This window comes from Geotrypetes seraphini, chromosome 9 (genome assembly GCF_902459505.1).
Source record: "Geotrypetes seraphini chromosome 9, aGeoSer1.1, whole genome shotgun sequence".
In the NCBI taxonomy this organism is placed as follows: Eukaryota; Metazoa; Chordata; class Amphibia; order Gymnophiona; family Dermophiidae; genus Geotrypetes; species Geotrypetes seraphini.
Window position 1 is genome coordinate 176,374,843 of NC_047092.1, and position 16,734 is coordinate 176,391,576.

Genomic DNA, 16,734 nt, shown 5'->3' on the forward strand with positions numbered 1-16,734 from the left:
GGCAGCCTCGGGGCTTTTGCTGAGTCGCGGCTGCCTCTGATGATGCAACTTCCTCTTTCCTCAGAGGCGGCGCGACACAACAAAGGACCCGAGGCTGCCTTCGTGAATCGCTGCGCTGGGAAGTAAGAAGAGCTGCTGGGAGGGGAGAAAACCACTATCAGTCTGGGAAGTTGCTGGGCAGGGGAAAAAAGGGACAGCTGCTACTGGAAAGGGAGAAGGAGAGATGCTTCTGGGAGGGGAGGAGGGAAAGGAATCTGGGAAGCTGCTGGGCCAGGAAAAAAAAAAGGACAGCTGCTACTGGAGAGGGAGAAGAAGGAGAGATGCTTCTGGGAGGGGAGGAGGGAAAGGAATCTGGGAAGCTGCTGGGCCAGGAAAAAAAAGGACAGCTGCTACTGGAGAGGGAGAAGGAGGAGAGATGCTTCTGGGAGGGGAGGAGGGAAAGGAATCTGGGAAGCTGCTGGGCAAGGAAAAAAAGGGACAGCTGCTACTGGATAAGGAGAAGAAGGAGAGATGCTTCTGGGAGGGGAGGAGGGAAAGGAATCTGGGAAGCTCCTGGGCAAGGAAAAAAAGGGACAGCTGCTACTGGATAAGGAGAAGAAGGAGAGATGCTTCTGGGAGGGGAGGAGGGAAAGGAATCTGGGAAGCTGCTGGGCAAGGAAAAAAAGGGACAGCTGCTACTGGATAAGGAGAAGAAGGAGAGATGCTTCTGGGAGGGGAGGAGGGAAAGGAATCTGGGAAGCTGCTGGGCCAGGAAAAAAAAGGGACAGCTGCTACTGGAAAGGGAGAAGGAGAAGGAGAGATGCATCTGGGAGGGGAGGAGGGAAAGGAATCTGGGAAGCTGCTGGGCCAGGAAAAAAAAGGACAGCTGCTACTGGAGAGGGAGAAGAAGGAGAGATGCTTCTGGGAGGGGAGGAGGGAAAGGAATCTGGGAAGCTGCTGGGCAAGGAAAAAAAGGGACAGCTGCTACTGGAGAGGGAGAAGGAGAGATGCTGCTGGGAGGGGAGGAAGGGAAGAGAGTTACTGCTGGACAGGAGGCTGGGAGAAAGAAAGAAAGGGGGCAGGCAGGGAAACAGAAGGAAAGAAGAGAAACAGAAAAAAAGAAAGAAAGGTCAGGGAGAGAGGAAGAAAAAGTTGGGGGAGGGAATGAGGTGTGGAGGAGAGAAAGCATACAGGCTGATAGAAGGGAAGAAAGATTGGATGCACAGTCAGAAGAAGAAAGTGCAACCAGAAATCACCAGACAAGGTAGGAAAAATGATTTTATTTTAAATTTAGCAAAGTGGAGGCAGTATTACCACAGTTTTCAAAGGAATTTGCCCAAATAACTTAATAGTTAACTGGGTAAATTCCCAGAGATGAAAACTTCCCTTCACTTACTATGCACAGTTCTGAATTTATATCTGCTGTCTATATTTTACAATATGGTCCCCTTTTACTAAACCGCAATAGTGGTTTTTAGCGCAGGGAGCCTATGAGCGTCAAGAGCAGTGCTGGGCATTCAGCGCAGCTCCCTGCGCTAAAAACTGCTATTGTGGTTTAATAAAAAGGATGGAGGGTATATTTGTCTATTTTTGTATGCTATAAAAACCAAATACAGAGAGAGACTGAGAGCTGTTGACGAAGAGCTACGTGTGTGTCTTTCTTCCATTCCAGCCAGAATATCAGCTTTGTGTTCAGCCAAACAGGCCCAGGTTTCGCACTGAATAAAGTATTTTATAATTTTTATAATTTTTATTTCATAATAAAGTAATTATAAAATACTTTCTTTGTGTTTATTTGATTCCTATTCAAGAGAATTACTTTATATATAGTCAATATAGGCAGAGAGTTAAATTTTTTAACATTTTCTAATGGTGGTGTGCCTCGTGATTTTTTTCATGAAACAAGTGTGCCTTTGCCCAAAAAAGGTTGAAAAACACTGGTCTAGAAATTGAAAGCATCAAACGTATTGTCTTCTGGACTGTTTTTAATTTACAGTTTACACATATGGATGTAACAGACATAACTACATTTGTTGTAAAACATTTATTAAGATATCATTTCATCCCTACAATTTCTGTGTTCTTAAAAATATTATTTAACGTTATTTAATTTAGCGTGTAGGCCTAAAATTCCTTTGAATACCTCGTCCTCATGTATCAGCAACTTTGACAACATATTTATTTGGCTCATAACTTGCTGGCGCCCGATATTTTTAGCTCACAGTGAAAAAAGTTTGCTCACAACACCCGCCCGCTTAGAGGGAACACTGTCTGGCACCCATCTTTTTCCTTCCACTCCCCCCATAGTCTGGCACCTCTGTCTTCTTCCCTGCCAGGGTCTTCTCCCCATTCCCTCTTCCCCATTTCCTTCCAGTGTCCTTCTCCCCCACCATCTTCCCCATGTCCTGTCAGGCAGCATCCTTCTCCCCCCTCTGCCTTCCCCATGTCCTTTCAGCTTCCTTCTCCCCCCCTCTGTCTTCCCCATGTCCTTTCAGCGGCCTTCTCCCCCCTCTGTCTTCCCCATATCCTTTCATCGGCCTTCTCCCCCCCTGTTTTCCCCATTTCCTTTCAGTGGCCTTCTCCACCCCTGTTTTCCCCATGTCCTTTCAGTGGCATTCTCCACCCCTTTGTCTTCCCCAGTGCTTTCAGGGTCCTTCACCCCCCTCTGTCTTCAACATGTGCTTTCAGCATCCTTCCCCCCCTCCTCCCGTTTACCCCATGTCCTTTCAGCGTCCTTCTCCACTCCTTTGTCTTCCCCAGTGCTTTCAGCGGCCTTCTCCCCCCTTAAGCGTCTTTTCTTCTCCACTCCACCTTTCCTCCCTCCCTGCCCCTTACCTTTGTGGCGTTTCCGCACCCGACCGACAACAGAACAGGCCCGGTCGGACAAATCTCCCTGTCTTGTAGCCGCAAATCTAAATTACCTTCTTACAGCAGCTGGAGTATTGAAGCTGCTGTAAGAGGTAATTTAGATTCGCGGCTACAGGGCAGGGAGGTTTGTCGGCCGGGCCTGTTGTCGGTCGATCGGGGGACCTGACCGGCTGTGCACATTCTTCGGGGCGGACCGCCCCCTCCCCCCTCTTTCGTTCGCCATTGCCTTCTTCCTACCTGCCCTGCCGCTCACAGCCGACCGGAAGTCTTCCTGATGTCAGCGCTGACGTCGGAGGAAGGGAGGGCTTTGCTTAAGCCCTCCCTCCGACGTCAGCGCTGACATCGGGAAGACTTCCGTTCGGCTGTGTGCTGCGACAGTGCAGGTAAGGAGGAGGAGACTACCCTCGCGGCTCAAATGCAGTGTACTGCGATCCAACCCCGCAGGAACCCCGCGACCCTCGGAGGCGTCCCCACGGGATCCCCGCGACCCTAGGGGGCGTCCCCATGGGATCCCCGCGACCCTAGGGGGCGTCCCCACGGGATCCCCGTGACCCAAAGGGGGAACCCGCGGGATCCCCGCGGGTCCCGCGGGATTCCCGTCATCCCCGTTCCCGTGCAGCTCTCTAGTTTATTCTTCCCATCCTGGTCTCACTGATATCCCATTCTGGGACCCTGATCTCACTCTTTTCACAGATGGCAGTTTGTCTGTCACCCCTTCTGATGCCCGTATCGCTGGTTATGCAGTAGTCTCTGCCACTTTCCCTTTACTCATGGGCCCCCTGCCCTCTGGCATTTCTGCCCCAGAAGCTGAGCTGTATGCCCTCCCTTCTGCCCTGTGCCACTTTGCCTCTCAGTCTTGCAACATATACACTTACTCCAAATATGCTTTCCTTACCTTGCATTCCCATAGGGCTATCTGGAAACATTGAGGTTTCGTTACAGCCTCCGGCCGCCTGATCCATCATGCTCCCCTCATTCTTGACCTCCTCGAGGCCATCAAATTGCCCTCCCGAGTTGCGGTTATGCACTGTCGGGCCCACCATCGTGTCACTGATCTCGTCTCACGCGGCAATGCCCTTGCCAACCACACAGCCCGAGCTGCCAGCCTCTGCCCCCCTCCTTCGGCTCCTCTGTACACCATCATTCCTTTTCTGGACACCCTTACACCCCAGTACACTTCTCAGGAACTGACTTGGGCCCGCATTCTTTTGGGCCAGTCTGTCCTGAAAGGGGGGGTGGATACAAATATGCGCCAATTCAAGTGCCAATCCAGACTCACACACTGATACTTCAAATGCAAGCACAGAGGGTACCCTCATATTCATTCCTCAACACCTAGCCCTCACGATAGTCAAAAGATGCCATGACTTGGCACACTCTGGAGACCCTGCTATGAAAATGACCCTCAAGAGACATTTCTTTATCAATCACCTTGACTAGCTAGTCCAGAATACGGTCCGACAGTGTGTTGTCGGTTCTAGAACAAATCCCCCAATCAGACGACTGCCACCTCTTGGACACCAACCCATTGGAACACATTTGATGCAGGTCCTGCCTGTAGATTTTACCCACATGCCCACTTTCCATTCCCTCAGTCACCTCCTAGTCTTCACAGACACCTTGACTAAATGGGTCGAAGCCTTCCCTACTCGCACTGAACGCGCCAGGGAAGTAACCAAACACCTCCTAAATGATATAATTCCGTGCTTCGGTCTCCCCTTTCCATAGGCAGCGACAACGGCCTCGTCTTCATTGCTGATGTTGTACAACAAACTGCTCATGCCCTCCAAATTGAATGGAAATTATATGTTGCTTACCATCCCCAGAGCTGAAAGGATGAACAGAACCCTTAAGACCCTTCTCACCAAACGAATTGAAGAAACCAATCTGCCCTGGCCTATCTTGTTGCCTTCTGTTCTTTTTCAGATCAGGTGTACCCTGTCAAAATCCACTAAACAGTCCCCGTTTCAGCTCATGTTTGGCCGCCTATTGCCCATCATGGTTCTTTTGCTACTCTGGGATCAGATATCCTCCAGAGTCAGATCCAATCCTTAGCTAAAGTCCTTCAAGAGCTCCATAAATGGGTCCTGGAAAGGGCCCCATTACCGATAGCCACACAAGTCCATGAGTATGTCCCTGGAAATACAGTATGGCTAAAACTTGGAAGTCAGACCCCCTGAAACCTAGATGGATAGGTCCTTTTACTGTCCTAATTTCTTCTCTTACAGTTGTCAAGGTGTCCGGACATGAAACTTGGTTCCACTACAACGCGGATCTTCAGCTGAAGCTTTCTAAGACCTCAAAATGTTCTGAATATTTACCACTGTACTTAGCAGGTGTTCTGAATATAACCTTTTTCACAAGTGTTTGAGTTTAATTGACTGCCTGTGGTTCACCACTGCCTCTAGCAAGTGCCTTGAGTATAACTGTATTAGGTTTCCCAAGTTGCTCCTGACAAAATGAGCTTCTTATGCCAGCATTGTCGGCACCTTTTGTGTTATATATCTTATATTTGTGTTGCCCTCACTGCCTTATGTTTCTTTCTTCTGTATTTCTTTCCTATTGTACTTAATAAGGGCCCCTAGTTTCTTTCTTTTATCACCTTGCATAGACAGCCCTGCTGAAGGTTTTTATATTTTGGGAGTGCAATGGAGGTTTTTTGCCAGTGAGGTTATCACCCAACCACCTTGAACCACCATTGTGGTGGTGGGAGGGCTTCAGTCTGAGGCTTTTTCCTCCATTTTTTGAAACACATCCTATTTAAACCAAAGCAGCACTGTTTACGTTGAATATAACATTTTTTTTGCATCTTTCTTGTGAAAGTGTGTATTGGAACATCATATGATAATGCTACATGGTTTTCTAGTAAACAATTAATTTGAGACCAAATTGATTTCCAAAAGGCCATGATACAGGGACAGTAGAATATTAAATGATCCAGAGTCCCTGCTTCCAGATTACAATGCCAGCATCTATTAGACTTAGAGCTATCTAGCTTTTGTAATCGAACTGGGATCCAAAATGCTCTATGTAACAAAAAGAACCAAGTTTGTCTCATAGATGCGGACACTGTACATCTCATTCTCCAAGACCAAATTCGTGGCCATTGAGACGCAGAAATTTGATGCTTAATCTCAATGCTCCAAATGTCTCTAAGACCAGTCTTTGGGTTTTTATTTATATATCCAGATATCAATTTATACCACTGTGCGGCCTGGTGACCCAAGAAATCCGCCTGAAAGCATAAGAACTCCAAACTATACTGATTATTGAGATTTCTCCATTCAGGGAACCCCTCCTGAATAGCCTGCTTCAGTTGCAACTATTTAAAGCTTTGTGATTTATTAAGACAAAATTTATGTTGCAACTGTGAAAAATCAAGCAGTTTACCATTTGAAATAACATCATCTAAAATCCTTATACCAGCAACAATCCAATGCTTCCATACAACTTTAAATCTGCCAATTTGAATCTTGGAGTTTACCCATAACAATTTTCTAGATATATAGCAAGAATCTAGGTTGATAGCAAAACATTGCTACATAACAAACATCATTTTCTTAAATCTTACTTCTTGACCATTTTTTCTTGTTCGTAATGTGACCTGCTCATTTTCCAGCTTCAAAATTTCTTGTTTAAGCCGTCCTATTTCTCTCTCTGCCAGCATCTTAAAGTGTTGTTCAGTTTCTATTTCTTTATCTCTGGCTCTGCAAAGAGACTAAGACATACAATTATACATCATTTAAAATGTGCTTTTCAAAAGCAATATTTCACTGCATGTAATTCACAACATTGCATTCAGGTTTTAAAGGCATAGCTTTCATCCATAGTGAAAAAGTCAGCATAGGGACTGATTTCAAGCTTGCATCTCAAGCACCTAAAATGTGTGGTTAAAACTACTTGTAATCACAAACGTGCAACATAAAGGTTTCCTAAATCAAGGAGGTCAAAATTTGGTCTTCTAGATTTAGGTCTGCTTTTCTAGCCCGGCAGTCAGGCTAAACTTAGCTATCTAAGCACTGAAAATTTGCACAAGGCAGCTAAGTTCCTTGCCCAGTCCCAGGAGCACCTTCTGAGTCACCCACTTTTTCAATAACTAAATGCCACTTAATAAAAGAAGACAACTTGGGGGGGATTCCTTCCCCTGCCCCCCTTCAAACAGGGATCTAGCTGCTTCTCTAATTAAACAGAAATGTCTGAGAGGGTAATTCTATAATTGGGCACCTGGCAGGAGCCTTTTCTATATAGGAATGTAGGTGCCTACATTCCTGTATAGAATACCAGCATAACAGTGAAAATATGTTCCTATAAGTTACATGAGAATACTTAAACCAGCCAAGGAGCTGGCAATAACATGTGCACCTAAGTGCTGGAAATACAAACATAACTTTTTGTATTAATTATCTGTGTAAATCTGCACCTACTAATGCATCACCCACACGCTGCCTACATCTATGCCTACCTTTAAAGTGTGCACTGTGTAAGAAACACTTGTAGTTACAGAAAAGCACCTAAGTGAATTTGCCAGTTACACACGTATATGCAAACAAATGTACATATATGTCATTATTCTAATGAAATAAGTGCATTATTAGGGTCACCAGATGTCTGGGAAAACCCGGATATGTCATCTTTTTAGAGAACTGTCCAGGCTCCCGAACAGACTTTCCAAAACCTGGCATTTGTATGGGTTTTGGAAAGCCCCGATGAGTTCCGGCCGCATCTGGAGGGCCTCTGAGCATGTCACACACATCTGCGCATGCTGTAAGCCCTCCAGATATGGCTGCAGCTCATCGGGGAAGAGAGAATTTAGCGTACACTAAACTTTAGTGCGCGCTAAATTGGTTAGCGCACCTTAAAGCACAGTTACTTACCGTAACAGGTGTTATCTAGGGACAGCAGGCAGATATTCTCTACATGTGAGTGACATCACCGACGGAGCCCCCTAGCAGACGTTTTTGCAAGCAGACTTGCTTGAAGACCTTCAAGCTTGCGAATATACTACGCATGCGCGAGTGCCCCTCCCGCCCGACTCAGGGCATGCGTCTCCTCAGCGTGGCCTCAGTTCAGATAGCTAGCAAAGAAGCCAACCTCGGGGAGGAGGGTGGGTTGCGAGAATATCTGCCTGCTGTCCCTGGATAACACCTGTTACGGTAAGTAACTGTGCTTTATCCCAGGACAAGCAGGCAGCATATTCTCTACATGTGGGTGACCGCCAAGCTCACGAGACAGGGAAGGTGGGAGAGTTGGCAAACTAGGAGAATAGATGTTGCAAAACGGACTGGTCAAAATGGCCGTCACGCCTGAAGAAAGCTTCCAGACAGTAGTGAGAGGTGAAAGTATGAACCGAGGACCAAGTGGCAGTCTTGCAGATTTCCTCCACCGGGGTCGACCGGAGGAAAACAACATCGCTCTGACCTTGTGCCCCATAACTCGACCCGGCTGGGAGAGACCAGCCTGAGCGTAACAGGAGATACAAGCGGCCAACCAGTTAGAAATGGTCTGCTTTGAAACTGGGCGCCCCAAATGATTGTGGTCAAACGAGACGAAAAGCTGGGGAGCAGACCTATGAGGAGCAGTGCGCTTCAAGTAAAAGGCCAGCTCACGCTTGCAGTCAAGAGTATGCAAAGCCACTTCTCCAGGATGAGAGTGAGGCTTCAGAAAAAACACCGGAAGAACCACGGACTGGTTAATATGAAAGTCTGAAACAACCTTGGGCAAGAATTTAGGATGCGTACGGAGAACCACCTTATCATGATGGAAAACAGTGAAAGGCGGATCCAACACCAAAGCCTGGAGCTCGCTGACCCTGTGAGCAGAAGTGAGCGCAATGAGAAACACAACTTTCCAAGTGAGATCGAGCAAGCGGCTCAGATGGAGGCTTTATCAAAAGAGAAAGAACCACGTTAAGGCCCCAAACCACCAGTGGAGGTTTAAGGGGAGGACGAACGTGGAAAAGACCCTTTATGAATCAGGAAACCACAGGATGAACAGAGAGAGGTTTTCCGTCAATCAGCTGATGAAAAGCAGCAATGGCACTGAGGTATAGATGTGGATTTGAGACCAGCACTAGACAAGTGCAATAGATAATCGAGCACAGAAGACAAGGAGGCACACAAAGGCGAAAAACGGGTCCACTTCTGATGGTAACATTGGCAAGTGGACTCCTTCCGAGACGCCTCAAGAACATCCAGGTCCAACTGAGACAACTGGAAAGAGGCCATCAAGTCTCGAGGAACCAAACTGTTAAGTGAAGAGACTGCAGGTTGGGATGAAGTAGAGATCCCTGACTCTGCGTAAGCAATGAAGGAAAAACAGGCAGAAGAGGCTCCCTGACACTGAGTTGCAGCAGAAGGGAGAACCACGGTTGTCTGGGCCACCGAGGAGCAATCAGAATCATGGTGGCGTGAGTGGACTTGAGTATGACGAGAGTCTTCAGGATCAGAGGGAATGGAGGGAACGCATACAGAAAAAGGTTCGTCCAGTCCAGAAGGAAGGCATCCGCCTCGCTCCGGTGCGGGATGTAGACCCTGGAGCAGAAGTGAGGCAACTTGTGATTGGAGGGGGACGCAACAGATCGACATCCGGAGTCCCCCACCAAGCAAACACCTGACGCAGAGTCGAGGAATGGAGAGACCATTCGTGAGGCTGCAGAAGGCGGCTCATCTTGTCCGCCAGACAGTTCTGGTGGCCCTGAATGTAGACCGCCGAGAAAGATGTTGTGGTGGATCTCCCAATCCCAGAGCAGCATCACCTCCTAGCACAGGGAGAGAGATCCTGTGCCCCCCTGTTTGTTGATATAATACATGGCGACCTGGTTGTTCATGCGGACCAGCACGACACTGTCGTGAAGCAGATGACGGAAAGCCTTCAGAGAGTTGAACACCGCTCTGAGCTCCAACAGATTGATGTGACATAGATGGTCCGCACTGGACCAAAGTCCCTGGGTGTGAAGACCGTCCAGATGCACCCCCCCAAGCATAGGTTGACGAGTCCGTCATGAGAACCCTCTGCGTAGGAGGAGCGCAAAACATAAAACCTCAGGAAAGATTGGTAGAGAGCATCCACCAACGGAGAGACTGTTTCAACAAAGGAGTCGCCACAATGTGTCGAGACACTGGATCCCGATCCTGGCTCCACTGAGACGCCAGAGTCCATTGAGGAATGCGGAGGTGAAGTCTGGCAAAAGGAGTCACGTGAACCATGGAGGCCATGTGACCGAGAGGACCATCATGAGATGGGCTGGGACCGAGGACAGGAGAGCCACCTTTCGACAAAGATGGATAAGGGCCTCCTGACGAGGTCGAGGCAAGAAGGAGCGAAGACAACACATGTCCAGTATCGCCCCGATAAATTTGAGGGACTGAGACGGACACAGCTGGGACTTTGGAAAGTTCACCTCGAAGCCGAGACTCTGAAGGAGCGAGATAGTTTGATTCGTCGCCCTCAGAACCGCCTGGCGGGACAAGGCCTTGATGAGCCAATCGTCGAGGTAGGAAAACACCTGAAGCCCCTGCAGGCGAAGGGCCGCAGCCACCACTACCAGGCATTTCGTGAACACCCTCGGGGAGGCAGCCAGACTGAAGGGAAGAACACGGTATTAGAGGTGAAGATCCCCCACCCGGAATCTCAGATACCGGCGAGAAGATGGATGAATCGGCACGTGCTTATAGGCCTCCTTGAGATCCAAAGAGCACAGCCAGTCCCCGTCGTCCATCAGGGGATACAACGTAGGAAGAGTAAGCATCTGAAACTTTTCCTTGACCAGAAATTTGTTCAGAGACCTGAGGTCCAGGATTGGACGCAGGTCTCTCGTCTTCTTGGGGACCAGAAAGAACCGGGAGAAAAACCCCGTGTTGAGCTGATCTGGAGGAACCTCCTCAACCGCCCTGAGGCGAAGGAGGGCCTGCGCTTCCCGCAGAAGAAGGGGAAGGTGCGACCAGGGAGAAGGAAACTCTCCAGGCGGAAGATCCAGGGGTACCCGACTTAAGCGAAGGGAGTACCCCTCCCGGATGATGGAAAGGACCCACAGGTCCGTGGTAAGTTTCTCCCACTGAGGATAGAAATGATGGAGGCGTCCCCCAATGGGAAGGGGGGAGGGCTCCAGGAGGAAGGGAGCCGGCAGGCTCAGACAGGAATATTCAAAAAGATGGCCCAGGCTTCGACGGAGCGGGCGGCTGAGTCTTAGGAGGACGCTGCTGTTGTTGCTGCACGCGTCTCTGGGGCAGGCGAGAGAATGTAGTGGACTTCTGCAGATATCGCTGAAGAGGAATCTTGTACTGACGAGCCGGTGGAGTTTTCGACTTGATCCTCACCAAGGAGGCAAAATATCGCTCATGCTCCGACAGGCGCTTAGTGGCAGCCTCGATGGAGTCAAACAGCTCGTTCCCCACACAAGGGAGGTTAGCCAGACGATCCTGGAAGTTGGGATCCATGTCCACAATCCGGAGCCAGGCCAGGCGATGCATGGCGACCGCAAAGGCCGTGACCCTCGAGGACAGCTCAAAGGCATCGTAAGTCGCCTGAAACATATAGAGATGGAGCTGAGAAAGAGTCTCATGAACCAGATGGAACTCCTGCCTATGAGGAGCAGACACGTCAGACTGGAACGAGAGGAGAATGTCCATACAGTACCTGAGATAGGACGCGAAGGTGAAATTATAATTGAGAACCCGGTTTGCCATCATCGAGTTCTGATAGAGGCGGTGACCGAATTTGTCCATTGTATGCTCTTCTCTGCCCGGACGGACAGCCGCGTAGACTTTGGACGGGTTAGATTTCTTCAAGGAGGACTTGACCACCAGAAACTGATGGGAAAGCTGTGCACTTTCGAAGCCCTTGACCGGCACCGTCCGGTAACGGGACTCCATCTTGGAGGGAATGACAGTGACAGCATAAGGAGTCTCCAGATTCTGAAGGAAAGTTTGCTGGACCACCTGATGCAAGGGCAAGTGCAAAGCTTCCCAAGGCAGATGAGGAAGCCCCATCTCCACCAAATACTCTTGAGTATACCGGGACTCGGATTGGAGCTCAAGCTTAAGAGCCTGGCCCATGTCCGAAACAAACTGGGTAAAGAAGGAGGTACGAAAAGAAGACTCATCCTCCGGAGGTGAGGAAGACCCAGATCTCAAGGCAGCCGAGAAAGAGGGGGAGACTTCCCTGGAATAATAAGTGGGGACCTCCGAATCCCAAGCTCGGGACACCGAAGAGGCCCTGCTACACTCCCACGGGGGCATCAAAGAACGGCCCCGCTGCAGACAAATTGGAGAGGACCCCGGCATCAGAGGAATCACCATCTGACGTTTCGGAGATATAGGCGTGTAGGAGGAGTCCCCGACGTGCGCTGTAACAGAAAATCTCTGCCCCGAAGAGACCAGCAGAGAAGCATGCAGACAAGGGTCGGTGCCCCCGGATGAGACCACAAGGGCCCCCGAGGAACGAGCAGACAGGGACCTGCCTCGACGAGGCGGAGAAGTCCTCTGCCGCTTCGAAGGGACAGGCTTCCAAGAAGAGGAAGGCACAGTGCGGGGTCCCGCCCGGGACACCCGTAAAGTCTCAGGCCTCGAATCAGGCGAAGAAGAATTGCTCAAGAGCTACCTGCGAGACTTGAGGGACTGACCCCGAGCAACCGCGGGGGAACGCCCAAACTCTGTTCAGATGGAGGCCAGGCTGAGGCCGGAGCTAGCTGACCCAGAACCAAGGAAATCTGCGTCGTAAGGATAGCCTTAAGCATGTCCTCGAACATAGGCACTGAAACCATAGGATTCTGGAGTTGAGGTGCAGCAGTGTGCTCCTTCGGGGGCAACCTCCAGGAAGAGTATTCCCTACGTGAGGAGGCACACTTCGAATGATGTCTTGATGAGACCGAAGATGCGGCACTCGCAAGAGACTCCGAGGTTGGCTTCTTCGCCGGCACACCAGAGGAGGGAAGAGGAGACTTACCCAAAGCCAAGGTGGCAGGCGGAGCTGGGACCAACGTCTTCGAGGTTGAGGGAGACTTCATCGAGGTCGAGGCCTTCGAAGCCGAGGCCAAGGCCGACCCCTCGAGTTCCATGGGGCCAAAAAGTTGAAGAATCTTGGCCACACTCCGATGAAGAGCCCGCAGTTGAAGGGTAGCACAATGCGGGCAAGACTCAGCTTGATGTTCAGCACCCAGGCACTCCACGCACCAACGATGGGGGTCGGTGATGGAGATCACCCGGTTGCACTTAGTGCAGTTCTTAAACTGGTCAGAGGCCAGGACATAGGAAAAAATACAGCCGCGGCCCTGCGAGGCCAGGCGGCCTGACAAAAACCGACCACCCGGTCGGAAAAAAGAGATAAGAAGGAACTTGTATAAAATAAAGACGCGCAGCACAGCGACTTACCCGAAAACAAAAAAGCAAGCCGTGGTGCAAAGAGGCACTACAAATTCGCGCAGAGCAAGGGAGCAGGGCTTCTAGCTCCACGGAAAACTTAGAATTGAGGACACGCTGAGGAGACACATGCCCTGAGTCGAGCGGGAGGGGCATTCACGCATGCGCGGTACATTCGCAAGCTTGAAGATATTCAAGCAAGTATGCTTGCAAAAACGTCCACTAGGGGGCTCCGTCGGTGACGTCACCCACATGTAGAGAATATGCTGCCTGCTTGTCCTGGGATAATAAAAGGACCCCTACTTAACTTAATTAGAAAACTGGCTTCAATTTTAAGCTTTAACAAGCTCATAGTTGAAAAAAAATAAATTGGGGGTTAGGCACCTATCTTCTTAGGTACGATTCTACAAAAGATAGGTGCCTACCGAATGGCACCTATCAGCGCCAAATTCCAAAGTAGGGCCATTAAAACCCTGGCCCATATTAAAACCTTGATTCATATTATAGGTACCTACGTTTTAAGCTAGGCATGATGATTGACAAGATGCCGTTTACAGAATTTCCCCCTTATAGTCATGAGTTTTGGTAATCACACAGAAGTTGAAGGAAGATAATAATTGGACAAGTTTCAAGTTTTATTTATATTTGATTAATCGCTTAATTAAAATTGTTTCTAAGTGAATTACAATATATAAAAGTAACATATAATTAAACATAATACTAAAATAGGAAATGACATACGATATTATAAAACTAACAATTTATATAATAAATACAATTTTTTTTAAAAAAATGGGAGAGAGGGGGGCGTGGCTTGGACACGCATGAAGAAAGTCGTGTAATTGAAGAGCTCCGTTAAAAAGACCTTGAAAGATTAAATAAATTGAATGAAAACGGAAGATATATTAAAATTTCACTGGTCCTATGAATAATAAAGAAGAAAAAAGGATGGCAACTGGTAAACAGAATAAAAACGACTTCGCTGTATCAGGAAGTAGCAAAAGGGCAAAACCGGAGCAGGAGAGCAGTTTAAAACTGACAGACACAGAAGTTATGAAAGAGTTAAAAGAAATTAAAGAAATGCTTTCTATTATTACTAAAAAAGTTACCGATTTAACAGAAGAGGTTTCAAATATAAATAAGAAGATGGATGTGCTTGAATTGAAATCTAACAACTTAGAAGAAAGAATGCTGACAGTTGAAGAGGAAATCTGTTATAGCCAAGCAGACAGGAAAAAAATTGAAATACTTATTAAAGACCTGGAAGATTTTTCGAATCGTGAACGAAGAAGTAACATCCGTCTGATTGGCTTGCCGGAAGGAGCAGAAATAGGAAATCCTGTCACCTTCATTGAAAAATTACTTCCCAAGCTACTTCCTTTGCAAACGAAATTTCCCATAGAAATAGAAAGAGCACATAGAGTGCCGTTAAAAAGAGCAGTAAACCAGCAAGGACCAAGACCTTTTATTTTTAAACTATTGCGACACCAACAGGCCATAGAAATATTACAACTGGCCAAGAAAAATAAAGGTTTGAAGTATCAGGATGCTTTTATACATCTAGTGCCGGATTTCGCAAAAAATACAGCTGTAAAAAGAAAGAAGTTATTGGATTTAAGACCAAAGCTGAGAGAATTAGGAGCGAAGTTTGGATTGGTATACCCTGCTACTATGAAAGTGACAATTGGAAACAAAACTTTATCTTTCAATGATCCAGAGAAATTAGAAAAATTTATTCAAAACCAGGAAGTACCAATGTCTTCTTAAATTGTTTATCATATTTTAGTTCCTATATATAGATAACTGAATATAGTTAAATAACTAATTTGATAAAAAGGTATTATAAATTGATTTGGAATAACTATATAGAATGTAATATATTCAAATCAATTCAAATATTCTACACTAACGATATTCAAAAATGGAATTCAAATGAAATCAAAATTCCAAAAAAAAAAAAACAAAAAAAAAAACTTCTATTAAGGGAATAAGTGAATGTTTTAAACATGAACTAAGTTTATTAAAGGAAGATATGAATGTATTAAAGGAAAATATAATATAATATTAAAGAATGAATTTATAAGGAAAGATGTTCAGGAACATTCAATATTAATTAATAATTTTCAGATAAATGATTTTCATTTTTAGAAAAATAGAAAATATTTGAAAGACTACTTTATAATTTTAATTAATTTAATACAATATAAAGTAAAGATCTTCCTCCATGGGGGGATGCGCAGTGGGGGTGCATCTCGAACATATATAACACTAGATACAGAGGAGAGAATAAAGACTCAGATCCCCAGATGTCAAAGCGAGGGAACTACATGTGATGGACAGAGCAGACACCGGAACTATAAAGAAAGACTTTTGTATAACCGTTGAACTTATGGACAGATCTTGTTGTTGCATCGTATTGATCATATAAAGAGAAGAACTACATACATTGGGAAAAGAAGAAAAGAAGAGAAAATGAAAATTTAAAACGGAATAGAAAACTACAATCAAGAATAAAGGTGGACTGAGATATACTTGAAGGAAATGAGTTTGTATTGAAATTATTCTCTCTTCTGGATTCAACTAACATAAAATTAAAAGAAATATATATGTGAAATCGAGATGTGCTTCTACGGTGGGTTCCTCCATAGGAGGGGGATTTTTTGATCATAAAATACTTAATTATATATCATTGAATTCCCATATTATTTAAAATAAAACAAATAAGGGATTATTTATTGATATATATTTATTACAAAAATAACAATTTAGATAAATTAACAATATAATATGCTTTGAATATTATATATATATATATATATGTGTGTAACATGGCTAAATTATATTATATTTCATTTAAATAACAAATGTTTTAATTTATAGAATACAATAAGAACAGGTCTTATGGAGTGCTTTATTATCGACTTAAGATGCGTGTTACCAAGTATACACAATTTTTAATTAAAAGGGAGGGTGGGGTGGGGGATGGGAATAGGAAGAGGGGAAAATTAATAATTAAATCTAGAATAATTAAAGAAAAGTGCAGATATCTGATCAAAATTTTATTATTAAGAAGATATTTAATTTTACTCAAATTATTAAATGACAATTAAAATTTTTTCCATTAACGTCAATGGTCTGAATCACCCAGTAAAAAGAAAAAAAATGTTAGGTTTCCTTCAAAAGCAAAATGCGGATATTTATTTCATGCAAGAGACACATCTTACAGGGAATGAATCTAATAAACTAATTGGGGGATGGGTATCTAAATGTTTTTTTGCTCCTGCCTTAGGGAAAAAGGCAGGAGTAGCCATACTTATTAATAAGAAATGTACTGCTGATTTTAAACTTATAAAAATTGATCCATTAGGAAGATGGGTACATATCAAAATGATAATGGGAAATACAACCCTGGACTTATTTAATTTATATGCTCCTAATTCAAATCAAATGGAGTTTTTTAAAAAAATTCAACAGATATTACTACCATTGGCTACTTCAAATTTGATAGTAGCTGGAGATTTCAATGCTGTTA

At 45.9% G+C, this 16,734-nt stretch overlaps 1 protein-coding gene across 4 annotated transcripts in view; it reads right to left on the reverse strand.

Moving 5' to 3' along the window:
* The window catches only part of CCDC39 (coiled-coil domain containing 39), a 187,398-nt gene that overhangs the window by 109,826 nt on the left and 60,838 nt on the right, over window positions 1–16,734 (reverse strand). For all 4 annotated transcript variants that reach the window (XM_033958862.1, XM_033958863.1, XM_033958864.1 and 1 more), the window contains exon 3: window positions 6,419–6,565. In XM_033958862.1, coding sequence (XP_033814753.1) covers window positions 6,419–6,565 — 147 coding nt within the window. The remainder of the gene's footprint in view (window positions 1–6,418; window positions 6,566–16,734) is intronic.